At 37.5% G+C, this 21,834-nt stretch overlaps 1 protein-coding gene and 1 pseudogene across 2 annotated transcripts in view; one reads left to right on the top strand and one right to left on the bottom strand.

Moving 5' to 3' along the window:
- The window catches only part of CEP76 (centrosomal protein 76), a 24,959-nt gene extending 17,806 nt beyond the window's left edge, over nucleotides 1-7,153 (top strand). For both annotated transcript variants that reach the window (XM_069099607.1, XM_069099606.1), the window contains exon 12: nucleotides 3,456-7,153. In XM_069099607.1, coding sequence (XP_068955708.1) covers nucleotides 3,456-3,594 — 139 coding nt within the window. In that variant the 3' untranslated portion in view covers nucleotides 3,595-7,153. The remainder of the gene's footprint in view (nucleotides 1-3,455) is intronic.
- A 1,732-nt stretch (nucleotides 7,154-8,885) lies between these two features.
- Nucleotides 8,886-15,066, bottom strand: LOC138169934 (V-type proton ATPase subunit e 1 pseudogene; annotated as a pseudogene).
- Between the last annotated feature and the right edge of the window lie 6,768 nt (nucleotides 15,067-21,834).

Genomic DNA, 21,834 nt, shown 5'->3' on the forward strand with positions numbered 1-21,834 from the left:
ATAGAAACGTTTAGCCCAAGCGGACCCTTAGCGCTAGAGTAGGCTATAGAAACGTTTAGCCCAAGCGTGTCTTAAAGACATGGTAACAGAGTTCTGGAGAGATTACGTGCCACATTCAGAGTCCCACCACAGTTCGGCTGGGATTTCTCAGGCAGCACGGTGCAAAGAGCTTTGGAGTGAGAAAACCCGAGTTCAAATCCTGTTTCACTTCCCTGGATAATACTGGGCAAATTGTTTAATCTTGCCATTAGTTTCCTTATGGGGAAAATAAGGTGGTTAGAATGGATGACAGCTAAAGTAACTTACAAGTTTAAATTTTATTATCTGATAAACTGTAATATTTGCAGGCTATAAGGAAGTTCACTTTTCACTTGTTTTGAATGTTGTTTATCTGTGGGACAAGCTACATCAGAGGGTAGGTGATGGGATATCAAAACTGTTATCTCTAGAGCTGAAGTTAACATAGAACAACACTAACTAAAAACAACAATAATAGCTAGTCTTTGTAGAATGCTTTAAGGTTTGCAAAACATTTTTATAGTTATCTCATTTTATCCTCACAGCAACCTTGAAGAGTGTTGTTATTATCCCCATTTTACATATAGGAAACTGAGACCAACTGAGGTTAAGTGACTTGCCCAGGGTCAGACAGCTAGTATGTGTCTGAGGCGAGCTTTGAACTTGGGGTTTTGTTTTGTTTTTTTACTCCAGGCCCAGCCTGCTATCCACTGCATCTCCTTGCTGCCAGTAAGTTAGAAGTATTTTTCTCTGATGATAAATCAGTGACCAACTGACAATTTTTTTCTTACTGGAGAATCAGTCTGTCAGTAATCATTTATTAAGCACCTACTATATGCTGGTCACTGAGGTAGGCACTAAGGATACACATACAAAAAATGAAAAAATTGCCATTCCATATACTAATATATGGAATAGATAATACAGAGCAGGTAAATACTGGATAATTTTGGAAGGAGGGCACTAGCAGTGGAATGTGCCCAAGAAAGTCTCTGTGAAGGTGGTGCTTGGGGTATATCTTAAGGGAAGAGAAGGATCCTGTACAGTGACGTTGAGCAGGAAGGGCATTCCAGAGATTCCAGGTGCACAGGTGTGAAGACAGGATATGAGAGATAGAATGTCATGTGTGAGGAATGGAGAGAAGGCCTATTTGGTCAGATTGCAGAATTCACAAGGGGTAGGAACTTCCATTGAGGCTAAAAAGATAAATGGGAACAGATTGTAAAGAGCTTTAAAAGGAAAACAGAGGAGTTTATATTATATTCTGCAGGCCTTAAAGAGCCACTGGAATTGTTGGTTTCAGAGACTGACATGATCAGATCAGCATTTAAGGAAAATTTCTTTGGCAGCAGTGTGTAGGATAGACGAATGAATGAGAATTGAAGTGGTAAGAATATTCAGGAGGCTATCGCAATAAGTTAGGCATGAAATGATGATTAAAAGAGATGATATATGACTTAGCTATTCTCAGCAATGCAGTGATCTAAGACAGTTCTGAAGGACTTATGATGAAAGCTTTTATCTACCTCCAGAGAAAGAACTGATAAGTCTGAATGCACATTGAAGCATATTTGTTAAACTTTACTTATTATTATTGTTTTGTTTTGGTTTTTGGTTTCTGTTTTCTTTGCAGCATGGCTAATGTGGAAATGTTTTATATGACTCCACAATGTATAATACATATAAAATTGCTTGCTTTTTTCAAGGAGGGGCAAAGGGAGGGAATGAGACACAGAATTTGGAACTCAAATTTTTCCCCCTAATTTATTTATTTGTTTTTTATTTACAGCATTCAGTTCCATAAGCTTTTGAGTTCCAGATTTGCTCCCCTTCCCCAAGACAGCATGCAGTCTGATATAGGCTATACATATACATTCACGTTAAACATATTTTCACATTAGTCACGTTGCAAAGAAGAATTATAACCAATGGAATGAACCACGAGAAAGAAGAAACAAGACAAAAAAGAGAGAGCAAATAGTATGCTTTGATCTGCATTCAGACTCTGTAATTCTTTCTCTGAATGTGGATAGCATTTTCCATCACGAGCCTTTTGGAATTGTCTTAGCACCTTGCATTGCTGTGAAGAGCCAAGTCTGTCAAAATTAGTCATTGCATAATGTGACTGTAACTGTGTACAATGTTCTCCTGGTTCTGCTCCCCTCACTCAGCATCAGTTCATATAAGTCTTTCCAGGTTTTTCTGAAATCCTCCTGCTCATCATTTCTTATAGCACTCTAGTATTCCATTACATTCATATACCACAACTTGTTTAACCATTACCCAGTTGATGGGCATCACCTTAATTTCCAGTTCTTTGCCACCACAAAGACAACTGTTATAAATATTTTTGTACGTGTGGGTCCTTTTCCCATTTGTATGATCTCTTTAGGATACAGCCCTAGAAGTGGTATTGTTGGGTCAAAAGGTGTCCACATTTTTATAGCCCTTTGGGTATAGTTCCAAATTGCTCTTCAGAATGGATCAGTTCACAACTTCACCAACAATGCATTAGTGTTCCAGTTTTCCCACATCTTCTCCAGAATTTATAATTTTCCTGTTTTGTCACGTTAAGGAACTCAATTTTTTTTTAAAAAATGAATGTTAAAAATATTTATATGTAATTGAGAAAAAATTTAAAATTAAGTGCAAGAGAGATTTTAAGGATCTGAATTAAGTTGGTAGCTGTATGAGTAGAAAGAATAGGTCTTTGGTGACAGATGTGGAAATAAGATTTGGCAAGTGATTAGATATGTGAAGTGAGGGTAATGGTGAAGTCATGAAGACTGGGAAGGTAGTGGTACCTTTGACAAAAGTAGTGAAGGTTGGAAGAGAGGTGTGTTTTTTGGGGAAAATCAATTGGTTATGTTTTAGACATGTTGAGTTTCAAATGTCTCTGAAACATTCAGTTTAGTGTGTCAAAGATTGAAACTCAAGGGAGAGACTAGGACTGAATATATAGATCTGCGTAGACATGATATTGAGCTAATAAGATTGTGAAGTAAGTGAATGTAGAGGGAAGAAAAAAGAGGACCCAAGACAGTACCTTTTAGTATATCTACAGTGAGTGGGATATGAATGAACCAGCAAAGGGGACTGAGAAGAAGTAATCTAAGAAGTAGGCAGAAAACCAGGGGAGAGTGGTGTCATGAAATCCTGGAACAGATTACTCTGCTAGAGAGGGTGGTCAGCAGTATCAGATGCACAGATAAATTGAGAATGCTTAAAACTGAGAAAAGACCCTCAGATTTGGCAATTAAGGAACCATATGACCGAAAACATGTGGCAGTGGGGTTGTTGGGCTTCATTAGCAACCCATCAATCAGAGATCTACAAATGTTTATAAGGATCTTGTTTACTTTAAAAAAAAGATGCAATCACGTTATTTTCCTTGAGTACCTAACTTTGGTATTAGCATTTTTATTTTCTCTGTACAGGTCTCCTTTCTGTGAAGAAATAATCTGTTGCCGAGGTGACCAAGTGAGACTTGCTGTCCGTGTTCGAGTATTTACCTACCCTGAATCTGCTTGTGCTGTTTGGATCATGTTTGCTTGTAAATATAGATCTGTGTTGTGAGAAGAATCATACTTATTTTCTTTTGATAGAGACTTGACACTGTACATCATTAGCCATTCACAGGTGCTTTCTTGTAAAATTACTATCTGGCTCAAATATCACAATTTCAGTTTTGTATATAAACTTAACTAATAATGTTTGCAAATATTGGTGTGTGTATTTAAAAATTAAGGATAAAAGACTTGCGTAAACTTGCGTGGGGTGTAGTGTAAAGTAAGTGTGTATTTTAATAAATGCCATATTGTTTACAGGTATGTAAACAGGTATGTAGTAGTATAAATATAGTATTACTCAGTTTTCTACAGTTCATAATTATTCATCCAAAAGGTATGTCTCTAAGGGTATGAGTTGTGGTAAGATCAATAGGACTTATAAGTTTTACAAATAAAATCTTTTGAATTTTGCAGAGGCAGAAATAATGTAAGTTAATATTATAACAGCAATATAGCTGAAAACAGGTGAGAAAAGTAGATTTTGATAGATCACTACAGGGTCAACCAACCAATAGTTCTTTATTATTTGATCATTCTAATGACCCTTTGAAGAAAGTGTGAAGGAAAATAACTAGTAAAACCAACATTCTTAATAAAGCAAAACAGATATCACATGAAACAGTTGGCTCATGTAAATGTCAAGTCTGCTTAGTTTAATAAAGTGACTGGGTATTAAATGGGGGAAGAGGAGTCCTTTGTCAATGACACTGATGAATTCTAGTTTCTATGGAATACTATCAGCCCTGTATATATTACCTCCAAAAAATTCACAGCCAACCTCTGTACTTGGAAGAGCTCAGTGATTCTCGCCATTTTAGCTAATTTCCTTTCTATCTCTAAACCTGTGACATAATATGATATCTTTTCAGAAGGCCTCGACCTAGCTTAATCATTGTGAGGCATGTGAATATGAGCAGGTATGATAGATTTAATTCATACATTAATTATAATCTCCATGGAATGCTATTTTACCACTAGTGATAATACCACATTGCATTTTATAATGCTTTACAATTTTCAAAAGATTTTCACATGTTATTTAATTTGATCCTTAAATAATCCCGTTAGGTTTGGCAAGGCAAGTATTGCTTCCCTCCAACTTAACAGATGACAGAGTTAGGACTCTCTTTCATTAAAGAGAGTAAGCCCAAAGTAAACAGCCAGTAAATTGCAGAGATTGTACTAGAGTCCTGACCACTGGTCTATGTTATACCTTGTTACTCCCAGATAATCATGATCAAGGGAGGCACTTGAGAAGTTGTGTATATTTTTTTTTAATAGAGTCAATAAGAATTTGAATGGTGCAAATGATGGGTTTGACTCTTCTTCCTTTTTCCTTAATTGTATTTTATTTTTTTTTCCAGTTACATGTAAAGATAGTTTTCAACATTTATTTTTGTAAAGTTCTTGAGTTCCAAATTTTTCTCCCTCCCCCCCTCCTTCCTCTCTTCCTTTCCTAAGACAGTATGCAATATGATAGAGGTTATACACATACAGTCATGTTGAACATATTTCCACATTTTGACTCTTCTTGGTTGAACACAGTGTTCATTGTCCTTGGCTCAGTTCTACTCGTTTGTATTTTAATTTCGTATATTAATCATCATATACACTTATGTGATTTACTTGAACAGAGGAAGGCGTATGGCAAGGTTTTAACTAAAATATTAGAGGTGCCTGTCACTGGGAAGTAGTACCACTGAGCCTTTTCAGGCCCACAGTCACTGTATCATTATCTGGATGTTTTTACAAAGTTTATAAGAACATAAATACTGAAGGTCCTTTAAATAATCATTGAAAGGAATTATAGCTTTTCAAACAAAAGGAAAATTCCTTTTATTTTTCCTTATTTCTACCATTTCTTACCTTCTACCTACCTCTAGAGATTAATGACTTAAGTTTTAAAAGCATTAAAAACCTAGAATAATCTTATATCCTAAAATTTCTTTTGGTTTTCTTTTTGATTATGATAAAGATCATGACTTAATTTGTGCTTTTTAAAAAATAAAGTGTGTAAATACCTCACTATGCCCTTTTTTGCACCATTTTTACTGAAAAATTAAATTGAATGTTATTTATGAGAATTGTGAATTGCAGTTTTAGTAAAATGGATTTAAGAAATTTCTACTATACTACCGTATGTGACAATTAAACTAGGAATAGAATTGTTAAATGAAAATTGCCTATTTGCTTCACACTGAATTCATAACAATAAAAAGATTTGCACATAAATTTTGAAACAACTTAATGTTATCTAATTACAATTAGTGCATGCAGAGATGATCTTTCAAAACTAATGCTATCATACCAATGGGCTAACTGTTAGCAATCACAGATTAACAGATAAAAATGAGTAATGTAAGTATATGATGATTAAAAGTGTGTCTGCAATTTAAATTCTAGCTTAAGGTATAATGAATTTGGTTTTTAATGCATTGGAGTAGAATGTTAAATGAATGTTCATGATTACTACTCATTGCAAAAGCTCATTTGCTTAAAACATTGTACCAGTGCATTTCTCATTCCCAAAATGACTTCTGCTCTACTTTTAACTAGTTCTTTTTCTTTTTAAAATTAAAAATATGCTAATCTGCTGTACTACTAAAATTATTTTTCCTGTTAATCAAAATATTTTTCTAATGCAATATCTAGTAATATTTTCCCTTTGATGATCAATAAGTCATTTTTAAAAGTATTTGGGTATATAAATATATATGAATGCATATCATATGTGATAAATACTTTTCACCTTAAGGGAAAAGAAATCAGGGAATTCTGTCTTTAAACCAAGCCAAAAAAAAATCTCTTGTTTAAAATTGTTGAATGCTGTTCTAAAGTAGAGAACAAGCCAAATAATTCTATTCAGGAGACATTAAGTTCTTACTATGTTCAAGGCATTCAGCATGTTTTTATCATGTTGTAAGTGCCCTGTCATAAGAATGGTAAACTATATAACCCAGGAATTTTCAGAAGTATGCACATTGTATTCTCTTCTTCCTAAACAGCTAAGGCTATTCTTGAGACAAGTAAAAGACTGTAGACTTTATATTTGACTTTTTACATTTGAAAAGAACATTGCTGATAGGATTATTCCATGCCTAACTTCCCACCATCAGTAGGAGTTAAATATGAGTTGTTTATAGTGATTGCTTGCCCTGACTCATTCACACTCTTTGGTTTACGCTATGGTTTGCTAAGCAAGAAAAGTAGCTGAAGTTACCATGTAATCTATATTTTGCTGACACATTTTTTCTGTGTGCCTTTTATAATAGCACAGACTTGTTAGGCCCAAAATGAATGGTGAAGATTCTATTTATAACAATCATTTAACTTTATCATTGTATACAACACCATTACTGTTTGCTACCAAATCATATTTGTAAGATATCTTAAGGTCATTAACCAAAGGCTAAATAAATTGTAAATCTTTTAAAAAAAAATTTGTAGGTCCATCACATTTTAAAATTATAAGCTTAATATTGATCATCAGTGAAACCAATTAAACTTGAATTACATCTATTTGTATTTAAATAAATTAATTTACATGCATAAAATACTGGTAACAACTTGTTAGTCACTCTTTGGAAGTTTCTTCTTTGTCGTTTCTTACTGAATTTTCTTTTTGTGTGGTTGTAGTTGATGGGCGCTCTCTCCTTCTAATTCAGCTTTTTAAAAATTCATCTCAGCAAGGCCTTTCCTGATTTCTTTATAGTCCTTTTATTTATCTTCATTATATTACACTATTTCTATGACTTGATATTCTACAGTTTACTTAACCATTCCCCTGTTGTTGAACTATGGGTCATTTGCAGTTTTTTTTTATATATTAGTAATAATGTTGCTATAAATATCTATGGGTGAATAATGCTTATTTTTCTTTTTGATAAAATTCTCAGGCTGTATTCCCAGTAATTCCTATTAATCAAAATACTTTTCTAATGTAATATCTAGTAATATATCCCCTTTGATAATTACTGTCATTTTTATGTGTATATAGGGGTGGCTAGGTGGCGTAGTGAGTAGAGCACCGGCCCTGGAGTCAGGAGGATCTGAGTTGGGATCCGGCCTCAGGCACTTAACACAATTACTAGCCATGTGACTTTGGGCAAGTCACTTAACCCCAATTGCCCTCCAAAAAGCAAAAAAAAAAAAATTAAAATAAAAAAATAAAAGTATGCGTATATAAATATATGCATATATATATTTGTATACATATACACATGTGATAAATACTTTTCATCTTCAGGGAAAAGAAATCAGGGAATTCCCAATAATATTGACAGAATCATTGAGTTAAAGGGTTAATTGTTTTGTAACTTTTGCTTCCTCCTGCAAAATTGCTTTCCAGAAAGGTTCAACTAGCTTAGGAATTCTACCAGCAGTGAATGAGGGTGCCTGTTTCACCATAATCTGACGACATTTCGTTTAATAATTTTTACCAGTTTGAGGAATGTGAAGATGGGACTTCCATGTTGCTTAAATTTGCAATTCTTTAATTGTTAGTGAGACTAAGCATTTTTTCCAAGTGATTGCTCACAATTTGTGGGTTTTTTTTTTTTTGCAAGTTCTATATACTCCTTAACCATTTATTTATTAGAAAATGTGTTGTCTTTGAATGATAGATGTTAAGTTTTTGATTTATCATATTTGATGTAAATTTTTTCCCAGCATTGTTTTTCTTTTTATTATTGCCACATGTTTTTTAGAATGCGTATTCTGTATTTGAGAGGAAAGAGAAGTGTCTATTATAATTAGCTTCAAGAGTGGTGTTAAAATGATTTGTGCTAGAATTTTGTTATAATTAAATATTGCCCCAAAGAAGAAAAGTGGGCCGTCTAATCTTATTTTGTGAGATTTGGATGTGTTATAAAGTAAAGTGGCTTGTGCTTATTAGAATTGTCCTTAGTGGTGAAAGATTTATAATGTCAAGTAAGAAGACAGTCACTTTCTCACATAAAATTTTGTTAGTTAATTTTAAAATGTGTAGCTCGTGGTATTTATTATTAAATGAGTGAAAGAAATGTAATTACTTGGGTTCCAAGGAATTTTGAATTTATAAGGGTTATGTGCACTATCATTCCCCCCAGACCCTAGGTATTTATGACATTACTCTCATTGCTTATTTAGTGCTAATATTCTAGGAGGCATTGCCTAGTGTCTATGGGAGAACCACTTTTCTTAAAACTGAAAACCTTACACTAGTACTGGCATCCATAATCTTTTTAATTCTTTCATCTGGGCTTTTAATCAGCAACAATGGCAGCATTAACAAGGAATGAACTCCTGCAAAAACAGTATGCCAACCATGCAAATTTCCGTAATTCTCTTCCCCTAAACAGGGTTTCTCAGATTGGCAGACCACTAGATTCTTTGCCTTGTTGAAGAAATAATTTATTCCACAGTCCCCAATGTGTTTTGGAAAGGAATGTTAGGGAGCTAGAAAATGGGTACTGATATGAAGAAATGGAGAAATCTAGGAAGTTAGTCACTTGATCATTTCCAGTCAAGGACTGACAGCAGCAGGCCATTATATCCAGATAGCATCTTAACCATATTCAGTTTGAAATTCATCTCCAAATTATTTTCACCCCTTTCCTAACTTTGGTGTCTATGGCCCGGCTTCTGTTTATCTTCATAATATCTTTTCCTTGCCTGAATGTGGAAGACCTGTGAGAGCAGAAGAGGTTTTAAGTGTGTTGAACATAGCTTTCACTTTTTAAAAAAAAGTGTGATTGACGTGTTCAAGATAAACGAGCCATGACTGCATTTTGAAAACCCCCCAAAGACTGCACATGTTGCAACATGTTTGTAGGTAACCTAGTCTCTAAGAAACTCTTAATGTGGCAAATCATATTTAGAAGATAATACTAACAAGTTATGTTTTGTGAAGCATTGTGGACAAGATGATGCACTACACTAGGGAAGGATGCATATTTAACTAGCTTTATTGATAGCACCTAAATGTCAATCTGTAGTGAATTCTCTAGAGGTATGACACGGGATTCTGACTTTAACCTTGAACATTTTCATTGGCTTTCACTTGGCTTGCTTATCAAATCTGTGGAAGTATAGCATTTCTTTAAATGACAAAGCCAGGATCTAAGCATCTGGAATGATAAGTTAAATCTCATCAGGTGAAAATTTCTTTTTCTGTAGAAAGCAGAAAAAAAAATAATTTATTCCAAGAGGAGATAGAAATTTAATTTTAAACCCTTTCGAAAATACAGCTTGATAGAGCTCCAGCACCTTTAGGGTACCTTTTTCTTCTGAACATGATTTCCTGGTGATTAACAAAACTGTAGCCATTCATCTTGCTGTAGGAGTCTTAAATATATCATTTATTTTTAATGTGGTTAAAGGTCAGGGGAGGAGATCTTCAGGTTCTTAGACATGAACAGAGAAAAGAGAATAATAACATTTCACTAAAATCACCTGCATCAGAAGAGTCCATACACTTTTGATGTATTTGGCATGTACTTTAAATAAAGTAGCCACACAGGTGGACAAAGTAAATTTTTTGAAAGTATGTAACAAAAAATACTGAACTTTGGAATAAAATGAAAATTCAAGTATAGTATAAATATTTAAGGAGGCTGGTCTCCAAACATGAGTTAAGGGAATCTTTGGATTAAGAGGTGCTTTAACATGTGAAGGATGTATCTTTTTTTACCTAGATGACAGATAATCATACAGATCATCCTCTTCCTCAAGGCCAGTGATACTTGAGATACCAAATGGTTTCATTTCTTAGCTATGATCCAAAGAGAGGGTTGACCTGGGCCAGAATAGCAATGGGCCAAAAGAGATAGCGGCAAACAGCGCAATTATCAGCATGGTGATAACACCTTGATTGGGACTTTTGGGGATAAAGCAGGGGACAAAGAAGTCAACAACCCCTCAGAACACACTCATCACAATGATGGGCACTGTAAGACCTCGGTATGCCACGGCTGTGACGGTCCTTCCCCAAGCCAGTTCCCCTCATCAGAAGTGCTCCCCAGATGAAATTTAATAGTGATAAGTATAACCTATGCTTAATTAAAATAAGCAATTGCAAAAATACAGGATTATCATAAATATTTTGGATAAAATGATCTCCCAGCCTCTCCTGACAAAGGAAAGTGATCATTTTCCTTTCTTTTGGGGTGGGGAGAGGATTACTAGCATTCATTTAAAAAAAATTTTGGGTTCCAAATTCTCTTCTTCCAACCACTCCCCCACTCATTGAGAAGGTAAGCAAAATATCAATTATACATGTGAAGTCATGCAAAACATTTTCATATTATCCATGTTGGCCCCCTCCACCAAAAAAAGAAAAATAGATGAAAAAATTATGCCTCAGTTTGCACTCAGTTCATCAAGTCTAGCTTTTTTGTTTATTTTTTGTTGAGTCCTTTGGAATTCTCTTGGGTTGTATTGATCAAAGTAACTAAGTCTTTCACAGTGATCATTTAACTTTCGATAAATATTAAGAAGATAAAAAGATAATTCTTTGCCCTCACGGAGTTTACAATTTTATAATAACATATAGTGCTTTCAGGTTTATAAAGCTCTTTATTGACAGTAGCTCTGAGGTGATACCTGATCAATATTGTCTAATTTAACATTGTCCTCTAAAAAGTTAGCAGGTAGGCATAATATAGTATTTCAGTTAAGCATTTTTTTTTATTAAATTTATTTACTTTTAGTTTATAACATTCAGTTTCACAATCCCTTGAGTTCCAAATTTTCTCCCTCTCCTCCTCCCTCTTCCCCCCCTCCCCCATGGTGGCATGCAATCCAATATAGGTTCTACATATACCTTCACAATAAACATCAGTCAAGTCTTAAAGAAGAATTAAAACCAATGGAATGAACAATGAGAAAGAAGGAGCAAAACAAAACAAAAAAGAGCAGGTAGTTTGCTTCAATCTGCATTAAGACTCTTAGTTCTTTCTCTGGATGTGGATAGCTCTTTCCATCAAGAGTTTTTTGGAGCTGTCTTATGTTGTTGTGTTACTGAGAGGAGCCCTATCAAAGTCGGTCATCACAGACACGATATATCTGTAATTGTGTACTAAGTTCTCTTGGTTCTGCTCTCCTCACTCTGCATCAGTTCATATGTCTCTCCAGGAGTGGCTAGGGGGCACAGTGAGGAGAGCACCAGCCCTGGAGTCAGGAGGACCTGGGTTTGGATCTGGCCTCAGATACTTGACACACACAAAAACTAGCCGTGGGACCTTGGGCAAGTCACTGAACCCCAGTTGCCCTCCCCTCCCCCCTCCAAAAAGCAAAAAAAAAAAAACAACCCAAACACACATATGTTTCTCCAAGTTATCATGAAATCTGTCTGCTCATTTCTTATAGCACAATGGTATTCCATTACATTCATATGCCACAGCTTGTTTTGCCATTCCCCAGCTGATGCCAATTAAGCATTTTTTAAAAAGATATTTGAAGTTTGACTAAGCTATGAGTTTTATGCTTTATCCATTATTGGGGACAATGAAGGAAAAGCATTAGACTTGGAATTAAGAGAGAGCTGGCTTCAATTCCTACCCCTGACACTAGCTGTATAATAATAGACAAGTCACTTAATCTATTTGAGCTTCAGTTTCCTCATCTAGTAGAAAAAAAATCCCTGTATCTCAGGATGGTTGTGAAGAGGAAATAAGATCGCTTTGTGAAGTGCTTTGTTAACCTTGAAATACCACAATAGCTGTCTTTATTATCTGCTTAGCTCACTTAAACTTAGAATGTGGTTTTGAAGGCAATGAAAACTTAGGTCATAACTTCTTAAATGTTTTTTTTTTTAATTTCTGGTGAAAGTCTGTGTTAGTAGCACCTTGGGCTGAATCTATGCGGTTTTTTTTTTTTTTTGCTCTGTAAAGCTCAGTCAGTCTATTTACACTATGAAGTATGAAGAGGCTGACAAAAATGGTAGGTAAATGAGCTTTAATACCTTTTCAATGATGCTATAAAAATAAAATACCTGCCAAATTTGGATCTGGCCCAAAATGTTGTGAGCCAGTTTCTAAAGGATTTTCAAAGCACTTTTAAAAATGCTGTTTTGAATTGGTTTGAATGATTATTCCAATGTCAGAAAAATAACACAAATTGGTGAGGCCTCAAGGTCACAAAACAAGTCAGTTGATAACTATTTTGTGCCTATTATGTGCCATGCACTCTCTAAGCTGTGGGGACACCAAAAAAAAAGAAAAAACACAAAAAACCAGTCCCTACCCTCAAGTAGCTCCCAGTCTGAGGTAGACAAGCAAACAAACATGCACACATAAGCTATATATAGGATAAATAGGAACTAAGAGCAGGCACTACAATTAAGAGGAATTGGGAAAGGCTTCCTGTAGAAGATGGGTTTTTTAGTTGGAACTTGAAGGTAGGGCAGACAATAAGAGGAGGTGAGGAGGGAGAACGTTCCAGGTATAGTAGACAGCTAGAAGAAATACCCAGAGCCAAGAGAAGGAATGTCTTGTTCATGGAAGAGCAAGTGGGCCAGTCACTGGATTGAAGAATGTGGCAGGGAGTAAGGTTCCTACTGGAAATGCAGGAGGGGATTAGCTTATATGAAACAGGACTTTGTATGTGATCTTGGAGGCCTTAGAGAGCCATTGGAGCTTATTAAGCAAGGGGAAAAGAGATCAAAGGGAGGGTGTGATATGATCAGACCTGTGCTTTAGGAAAATCACTTTGGTGATTGAATGGAGGATAGTTTGGAGCAAGGAGACACTTGAGGCAAGCTATTTCAATAGTCCACAAGTGAGTTGATGAGGGCCTGGACCAGTGATGACAATGTTAGAATCCCAAGAGAAAGATACATTCGAGAGATGTTGAAAAAATGTAATCAACAGAACTTGGCTATAGATTGGATATGAGGGGTGATTTATAGCAAGCAATAGAGGTTGACCCAGGCTATGAACCTGGGGAGCTAGAAGGATAGTGAATGAATGATGGTGAATGTGAATAAATGCATTCAATAATAGGGAAGTTAGGATGGGTGGGAAGTTTAGAGGAAAGAATAGTGAGTCTGGTTTTGGATCTGTTGAGTTTAAGATGTCTACTGGACATCCAGTTCAAGACTTCTGAAAGGGAAAGAGGCAAGATTGGAGATCAGCAAAGAGGTTGGGACAGGACAGGTAGACTTGAGAATCATTAGCATAGAGGTGGAAGCCAATGGAAGCTGGTGAGATCCCCAAGTGAAGTAGTATAGTAGCATAGAGGGAAAATCAAAGAGGGTTCAGGATAGAGCCCCATGAGACCCACATGGTTAGAGGGTGTGTTCTGGATAAGGACACAGCAAAAGAAATGGAGAAAGAGCAATTAGGAGAAGAATGAGGGAAGAGCGAAACCCTAAAAACCTGAAGAGAAGAGTATCAAGGAGGATAGGGTGATCAACAATGTCAAAAGCTGCAGAGAAGTTGTTGAGAATGAGTATTGAGAAAAGGCCATCGGATTTGGTAACTAAGAGATCAATGGTACCTGGAGAGATCCGTGCAGGTAGAATGATAAGGCAGCTTTTCAAGGAGTTAACCACAAAGGGCAGAAGAGATAGAAGATAAAAGATAATAAGTATGAACTGACAAATGAGTGGATGAACTTGGAAGAAAATACTTCACTGCAAAAACAGGGGATGGGGATAAGGAAATTACTCAGTGATAGTATTCTGGCCTGGATGAGAGCGTTGTGTCCTACCTGGTAAGCTCGGTAGGTGTGAGCACCAGTAGTTCTCTTCACCAAAGAGCATGAAGGGTTTTCAGATTCCACAGGGCACTGCTAACCATGTAAACTAGGACATGGCTAGTAAGTGTTAAGTGTCTGAGGCTGGACTCCAGGGCCGGTGCTCTATTCACTACACCCCCTAGCCACCCCTTAAATAAAAATTTTTGATGACAATATTTCAATGCAATAGGTTTCCTTTTAGTCTTAGGCTGTTTTATGCCATGTCAGCTCCTTTCTCCCTAGAATCTCTGTCTTCAGGAAGGGTCCCGGCCAGTCATCCTTCATTCCTCTATTGGCTCTTCTGGAACTCTCCAGATTTCACCATGATACACCCCCGCAGATATTCCCCTCCTTTCTCACCCTCATCCCTGGCTTTTCAGCTCCTTTTCCTATGTTGTCTTTCCCCATTAGAATTTCTCCTCCACCGGGGGAGAAAATTTGGAACTCAAGGGATTGTGGAACTGAATGTTGTAAACTAAAAGTAAATAAAAAATTTAAATAAAATTTAATTTAAAAAAGTAAATTTAAATTAAAAAAACCACTTCCCCTCCATATTGGCAGGGATTATCTTTGTTTTGCTGGTATTTGTACCCCAATGCTTACTTAGCACAGTGCCTGGAACATAGTAAGCACTTAATAAATGTTCATTGTCATAAAAATATTCTGAGGAGTCCATAGGCTTCACCAGACTGCCAAAGGGGTCCACGACACAAAAAGCATTGAGAACCCCTGCGTTGAAGGTTTGCTTGTATTTTTTATACATGTTTCTCATAATTTCACAATTACCTCCAAAAGGTACCAAAGGTCCAGTCCAGATTGTCTCATTTTTCATATCTGTTCTTAGTTCTTCTCCACCTGTGGGTGAGATATTGGAGAGGATTTATATTGATGGTTTTTATTGTTGTTACTGTTTAATATTTTATTGATGCTCTTTTCATCCTTTTAAAAATATCATCACTTTCTACTGACTTTCTCCATCCCCCCAGTAGTTTCACTTGTTACACTTGTAACAAGTAAGCTAATTCAAAATGGCATGGTTCTGCACAAAGGGCAAGCAAATCATGCATACCTTTAGATGCAGCAAAACTGGTCTGTATGCCAAAGAGCTCATAAAAAAAGGAAAAGAGTCTAAATATACAAAAATATTTATAGCAGCTCTTTTTCTGGTGTCAAAAGAATTGGAAATGGAGGAGATGCCCATCCATTGGGAAATGGATGAACAAGTTGTGGTATATGAATGCAATGGAATACTATCATGCTATAAAAAAGGGCAAGCAGGCAGACTTCAGGAAAAACTTGAAAAGACCTACATGAACTGATGTTAAGTGAAGTGAGCAGAACCAGGAGAACATTGTACACAGTAACAGTAACATTATGTGATGATCAGCTATGATTGACTTAGCTCTTCTCAGCAATGCAATGATCAAAGACAATTCCCAAAGACTCATGATGGAAAAGCTTTCAAGCATCCAGAGAAAGAACCGAGGGAGTCTGAATGCAGATTGAAGCATACTATTTTCACTTTTTTTTCGTGCTTTCTTCTTTTTGTCCTGTTTCTTCTCTCATAACATGACCAATGTTTTACATGGTTGTACATGTATAATCTATATCAGATTGTTTGCTGTCTTGGCAAATGGGGTGGGGAGAGAGTGAGGGAGAAAAATTTGGAACTCAAAATCTTAAAATGAATGTTGAAACTTGCCTTTACATGTAACTGGAAAAATAAAATACTATCAAGAAGAAAGGGGAAAAATGGCATAGTTCTTCACAATTTCTTTTCTCTTGATACTTCGGATGTGAAGCACTAATTAGAATGCCTCTATGTTCTTGAGGTCAGTACCTATTCCCTGTAGAGAGTCTATAAAGTCCATGTTCTGGACAGAAGCTCTGTCCCTTGCCAGAAGACAGTTTTTAATGAGTGACTTTTTTTTTTTTTTTGCTTTTTGGAGGGCAGTTGGGGTTAAGTGACTTGCCCAAGGTCACACGGCTAGTTTTTTGTGTTAAGTGTCTGAGGTTGGATCTGAACCCAGGTCCTCCTGATTCCAGGGCTGGTGCTCTACTCACTGCGCCACCTAGCTGTCCCTTAATGAGTGACTTCTAACCAATCTATTATCTTCAGCAGTTTTTCTTCTGTTATATTTCCAAATACAATGAGATCATCAAGTTATACCAATGTTTCTGAGAAGTTCCTGTCATCACTTACTTTTTGCTACTGAAAATTTCTGCTGAAAACTGACGAGGCCCCCAGAAATTCCTTAAGGTATGTTCTTGAACTAGTAAATCCCGCTAGACTCTCCAGGACATCTCAAACTCTTGTCATGGTGTAATGATCTATCTTTCTTTTCTTGTTCGAAATCTGATGGTTTACACCCCCAGATCTTAGGTTCATACACCCAAATCTTCTTCCATGCCAGGACCATGGGTGAAGATTTCTTTCCTTTCCTATATGATTTCTACATGGAAGGCATGGATCATTAGTGTAGTTCGTTTCTGAGTTCAATGCCTGCAATATTCTTTTAGGCTGAATTAGTCCCAACCAATGCTAAAACTCAAGACATGTTTGCCTAGTTTATATATCTATGAGGACCATGACATCCACTTTCTTGCTGATACTCAAAACTTTCCTAAGGAACTCCAGATTAATCATGACATAACCTAGATATAGGTAGTCCTTTTCACTCAGTTCATGTAGGCAGAATATGTTGAAAGTATTCTGTTTAAAATGACTGAAATATATTTTTCATACAGCAGGACACACTATGTCTTCAATCTTCACCTTTCCTACTGCTCATGTTATTGTGAGTCCAGGTAGATGAAAAAAAAAGGCAGCCAGGAACATTTGGTGAGGCAGAGATTAAATTTTTCAGGGGAGTTGTTCTCTCTCCAACCCCGTCTCTCTTTCCTGATGCAAGGCTCGTAGGATTTTATCTTCTGGCAAACAAATTCTTAATTCCTTTCTCAAGTGCACCAAGGATGTGCCCAGCTAGTCCAAAATTTAAACAAAATACAGCTGGCCCCTAGTAGCACTCTGTTGGTGGTATATCCAGAGTGTGCCTCTGTAGCCTTGGATCCCAAATTTACTTGCTCCTCTTGAAAGAGTAAGTTCAGACATTGGTCCATCTTCTAGAAGATGATGAAAAGAAGGCTTGACCCTTTCTTATTCAGTGGGATATGGTTGATCTAAGTTGGCCTTTCTTTTCATTTCTTTGACCCATATTTAAGGAGGTATAGCAGAGCTATGCAATGTTTACTCTATTCATATTCTATACCTCCTCTCTTTGTTCATCACATCGTTCCCAAATCTCTGACCAATCATGTCAATGATGAGGAGCTATCCTTGGTATGTATACATTGGGACTGCACCCACACCATTTTGTTGTGAATTGATCTCTTGATCATTTGCATTGTTCTAGTTCGGTCCATGTGCTCCACAGACAGTGAGTGTATGTTTGATAACTGCTCTTCAAAAGACGTCCTACAACCTTAACACAAAGTTGGAGGTCATTCTTTTTACTTCCTGATGATGATCACCCAGGAAATAGAGTATTCTCAATGCAACCTAACTGGCTGTCCAGCACGTATAAACATTTGAGTCCTATGACACCATCATCAACTTAGTGTAGAGTTCCTGAAGTTCTTGAATTTCTCATTTTATCTGCAACAGTGAGTAGCTGTGCCTACATCACACCCATGGTGTGTCCTAGCCAGGATCCAGCACTCCTGCTCACCTAATAGCTATGAATACTATACTTGCAAAATAAAAAGATGGTTTCTCTGCTCCATTCAGAAAACGTCTATTAAGTGATTACTCTGTGCTAGGCACTACTAATACAAAAGACAAAATGAAAAACAGTCCCTGCTCTCATGGTGCTTGCATTTCTCCTGGAGGATAATTTCCTCATGCAACAGATAGATACGATCTCCTCAAATGGGGAGAAAGAAGGCAGCATTAACAATAATGGGTATCAGGAAAGGCTTCCTGTAGGATGTCCTATATATACGGAGCCTTGATGGAAACTAGAGAGCCTTATAGGTAGAGGGAAGGAGGGAGTACAAAATATCGTGGAGGGCAACCTATGCAAATGTAGAGAGGCAGCAGATGCAATTCGTATGTGGAGAACTCTAAGAGATTTGTTTGAATATGACAGAAAGTACATGATGGGAAGCAATGTGCAGTCAGCCTGGAAAGACTAGTGTTACTAGATGGTGAAAGGCTTTAAATGCCAATCTAGGAATTTTATTTTATTGTAAAAGCCATGGGGAGTAACTGAAATTCTTTGAACTGGAGAGTGATATGGTATGACCTACATTTTAGGAATATCAATTTGGCAGTTATTGAGAGGACAGATTGGATAGAGGAAAGACTACTGAAGCAGAGACTAAATAGGAAATTCAATAGCCCAGATGAAAAGTGATAAGGGTTTGAACTCAATCTCTCCTTGTCTACTGGTTGTATCCCTACTGCCTACAAACGTTCCCCTGTCGCCTCCATTCTCACCCCCCCCCACTTCCAAGTCAAATTAGTAAAATGGAGGAACACAGTAAGAGCAAAATTGTATGATGGTCACCTGTGAATGACTTAACTATTCTCAGCAACACAGTGATCTAACTAAGACAATTCTGAAGGACTCATGATGAAAATGCTATTTCTGAAGAGGGTCACCATAAAATGATGAGGTTAGGGGTACATGAAATGCTGAGGTAAGGGTTAGGGGTGCTCAAGACCTCAAAATACCAACACACTGGATCCTGCTGAATGAATTCGACTCAAGTCTTCTTTCAGCCAAAGAAAAGTGAAGTTTCGCGGCGGCTAGGTGGCACAGTGAATAGAGCACTGGCCCTGGAGTCAGGAGGACCTGGGTTCAGATCTGACCTCAGACACTTAACACAAAAAACTAGCTGTGTGACCTTGAGCAAGTCACTTAACCCCAATTGCCCTCCAAAAAGAAAAAAAAGTGGCTTATTCAAGATTTGCCTTAATGGGTAGACTCTTAAGGAGCCTCGGTATCTGTAATGCTTGTGCTGGACAAGCAGGCCAGAATAATCTGACACAGAGTAAGTCTGAGCTAGATCATTCTCTGCTGCTCTTACACCTCATGGAGGCAAGATGGGGTTTTATATACAGAAAGGTTGTGGGAGGAATCTAGGGGTGGTCTAGGGGAGGAGTTTGGGGAGGGTCTTCAGGAGGAGTCAAATAAGGTCAGACTCCAGTGATGAGAGATCAAGGGTGAGAGGTAGCTGGACAAAGGAGGGCTAGGCTAGTAACAGAGGTTCAGGTGAGGCACAATGAAAGGCTTATGGCATCAGGCAAGTGCCTCATCAAATGGGAAGATTCAATCAGAGTTCAAGGGGGTTCCCAGAGTCTGTACCTCATCATTTCCCTTTGAGAAATGATTATTAATAACCAATATCTTGGGAAGAGTCAGAAGCGCTCCCCTTTTCCTAAATTCCTCATTTCAAAAGTTCCCTTTTCTTGAAGGACATCACTGATAATGACTCTCCAGGATCTTCATCAGACCCCAAGCAACATTTCAAGGAATTTAATCTAAGGTGGTGAGACCCAAAGTGTTCTACTCTAGCTTGGGTGGAGATTGATACTTTTGTCTATATCCCAAGGCTGGGAGTGGTCTGTTACAGCTGGGTTACATCAGTCCTTTATTGGAATGGTATGGAAACTGAACCCAGTCACCATGACTGTCTTTGGCCTAAGAAAGATGGCCAAATGACCATCTTTTTATTAATAACTGCTGGTTTTATTAGTAAAATGTTTAAATTACCCAGAAACTATGTTTCTTGAAACTTGTTAAGTCCCACATCTCCAGAGAAAGAACTAAAAGAATATGAATACAGACTGAAGCATACTTAAAAAAAATATTTTATGATTGAGGGGGAGGGCATGGTTTGTTTTGAGTCTGTTTTCTTTTGCAACATGGTTAATATTGAAATGTTTAAAACAATAACAAAATGCCCTCACTTAATCTGTACATCCTTGCTAGGTATTGCTTCATATCTCTTCTCCCTTTTGTGGCTAAACCTCTGGAAAGGGCTGTCAGTAATCAATGCTTCCACTTCCCTTTCCTCTCGCTATCTTAACTCTTTCTAGTTTGACACCCACCTAATTATTCTGCTGAAATTAATCTCTCCAAAGTTACTGATGGGGCATAGGCTCTGGGAACCCCCTTGAATCTTCCCACTTGATCTGGGGTGCCCCAGAGGCCAAAAGCACTCCTTTGTTATTTCCAGGTAGCCTTCAGCTACCTCCCACCCTTGATCCTATCAAAATATCTGTGACCAAATCTGTTACCCTTAAGCTAGCCTAACCCTCCTTTGTCTGTTACCTCCAGCTGTTTCCCACCCTTTATCCCATCTAAATCCCATCCTCTTGGTTCCTGGAGTCTGACCTCAGTTCCATCTAGGTCCTCCTTAGACTCCTCCTCAAGACTCTCCCCAACCCCTCCTCTAGACCACCCCTAGATCCCTCCCAGTCTTTCTGTACATAAGATCCATCTTGCCTCTATGAAAGCGCTCAGATTCAGGCTAGCTCAGACTCAGTCTGCATCAGACTGTTCTGGACTCTTTCAATACAAGTGTCACAGATACTTAGGCTCCTTAAGAGTCTACCCATTATAGTGAATCTTTAATAAACTTTGCTTTTCTTTGGCTGAGAGAAGACTTGAGTAGAATTCAATTGGCAGGACCTGATGTGTCAGTATTTTGGGGTCCTGAGAACCCCCGGGCCCCAAAACCTCAACATTACCAAGGATCTTTTAATTGCCAAATCTAAAGGTTTTTTTTCAATCCTCATTCTTTTTGACCTGTAGCATTTGACACTGTCAATCATCTTCTTCTCCTTGATAGAGTCAGTCAATAAACATTATTAAGCATTTCCTATGATCCAGGTACTGTGCTAAGAGCTAATGATACAAAGAAAGGCAGAAAACAGTCCCTAACCTCAAGGAATTCACAATCTAATGGGAGAAACAATACACAAAAGAACTGAAAAAAAGAAGAGGAGAATAGGGAGGGGAAGGAAGGAGGGAGCAAGATGAAGTTATGCAACCAGAGTGGCAAATTATCTGAGAAGGTGTGTTTCTGAGTTAATTTCATCTTGCAGAATAATAAATTTCTGGAGATAATGAAGTCCAGGAAGGAAGCCAGGTGGGAAATGAGCAGGAGAAGTCCCTGGGTGCCATGCCTAGATAGTGGAGGGTGTGGGAGAAGCTCCACAAAGTCAATTCTCTGCCCTCTCCAATCAGGGGGAAGGAGGGACCCCAGGAGCAGGGGGGATGAGTAGCTGTGATTTTCCAAGTTGATTTCATCCTGCAGAAAAATGAATTTCTGGATATCACTCAGTCTAGGAAAGTAGCTGGGTAGGAAGTAACAATCATCTCTCTTTTTTCATGACACTGCTCTGTCCTGTTTGTCTTACCCGTCCAACCACTCCTTGATAGTTTCCTTTGCAGGATCTTCATTTAGGTCACATTGCTCTCTTCTAAGAGTGTGTGCCTCCACTCCAGCTCCCAGCCCAGCC

The sequence above is a fragment of the Petaurus breviceps genome, unplaced genomic scaffold (assembly GCF_028583685.1).
Source record: "Petaurus breviceps papuanus isolate PSGF00001 unplaced genomic scaffold, PetGlider_PUasm1.0 38, whole genome shotgun sequence".
NCBI lineage: Eukaryota > Metazoa > Chordata > Mammalia > Diprotodontia > Petauridae > Petaurus > Petaurus breviceps.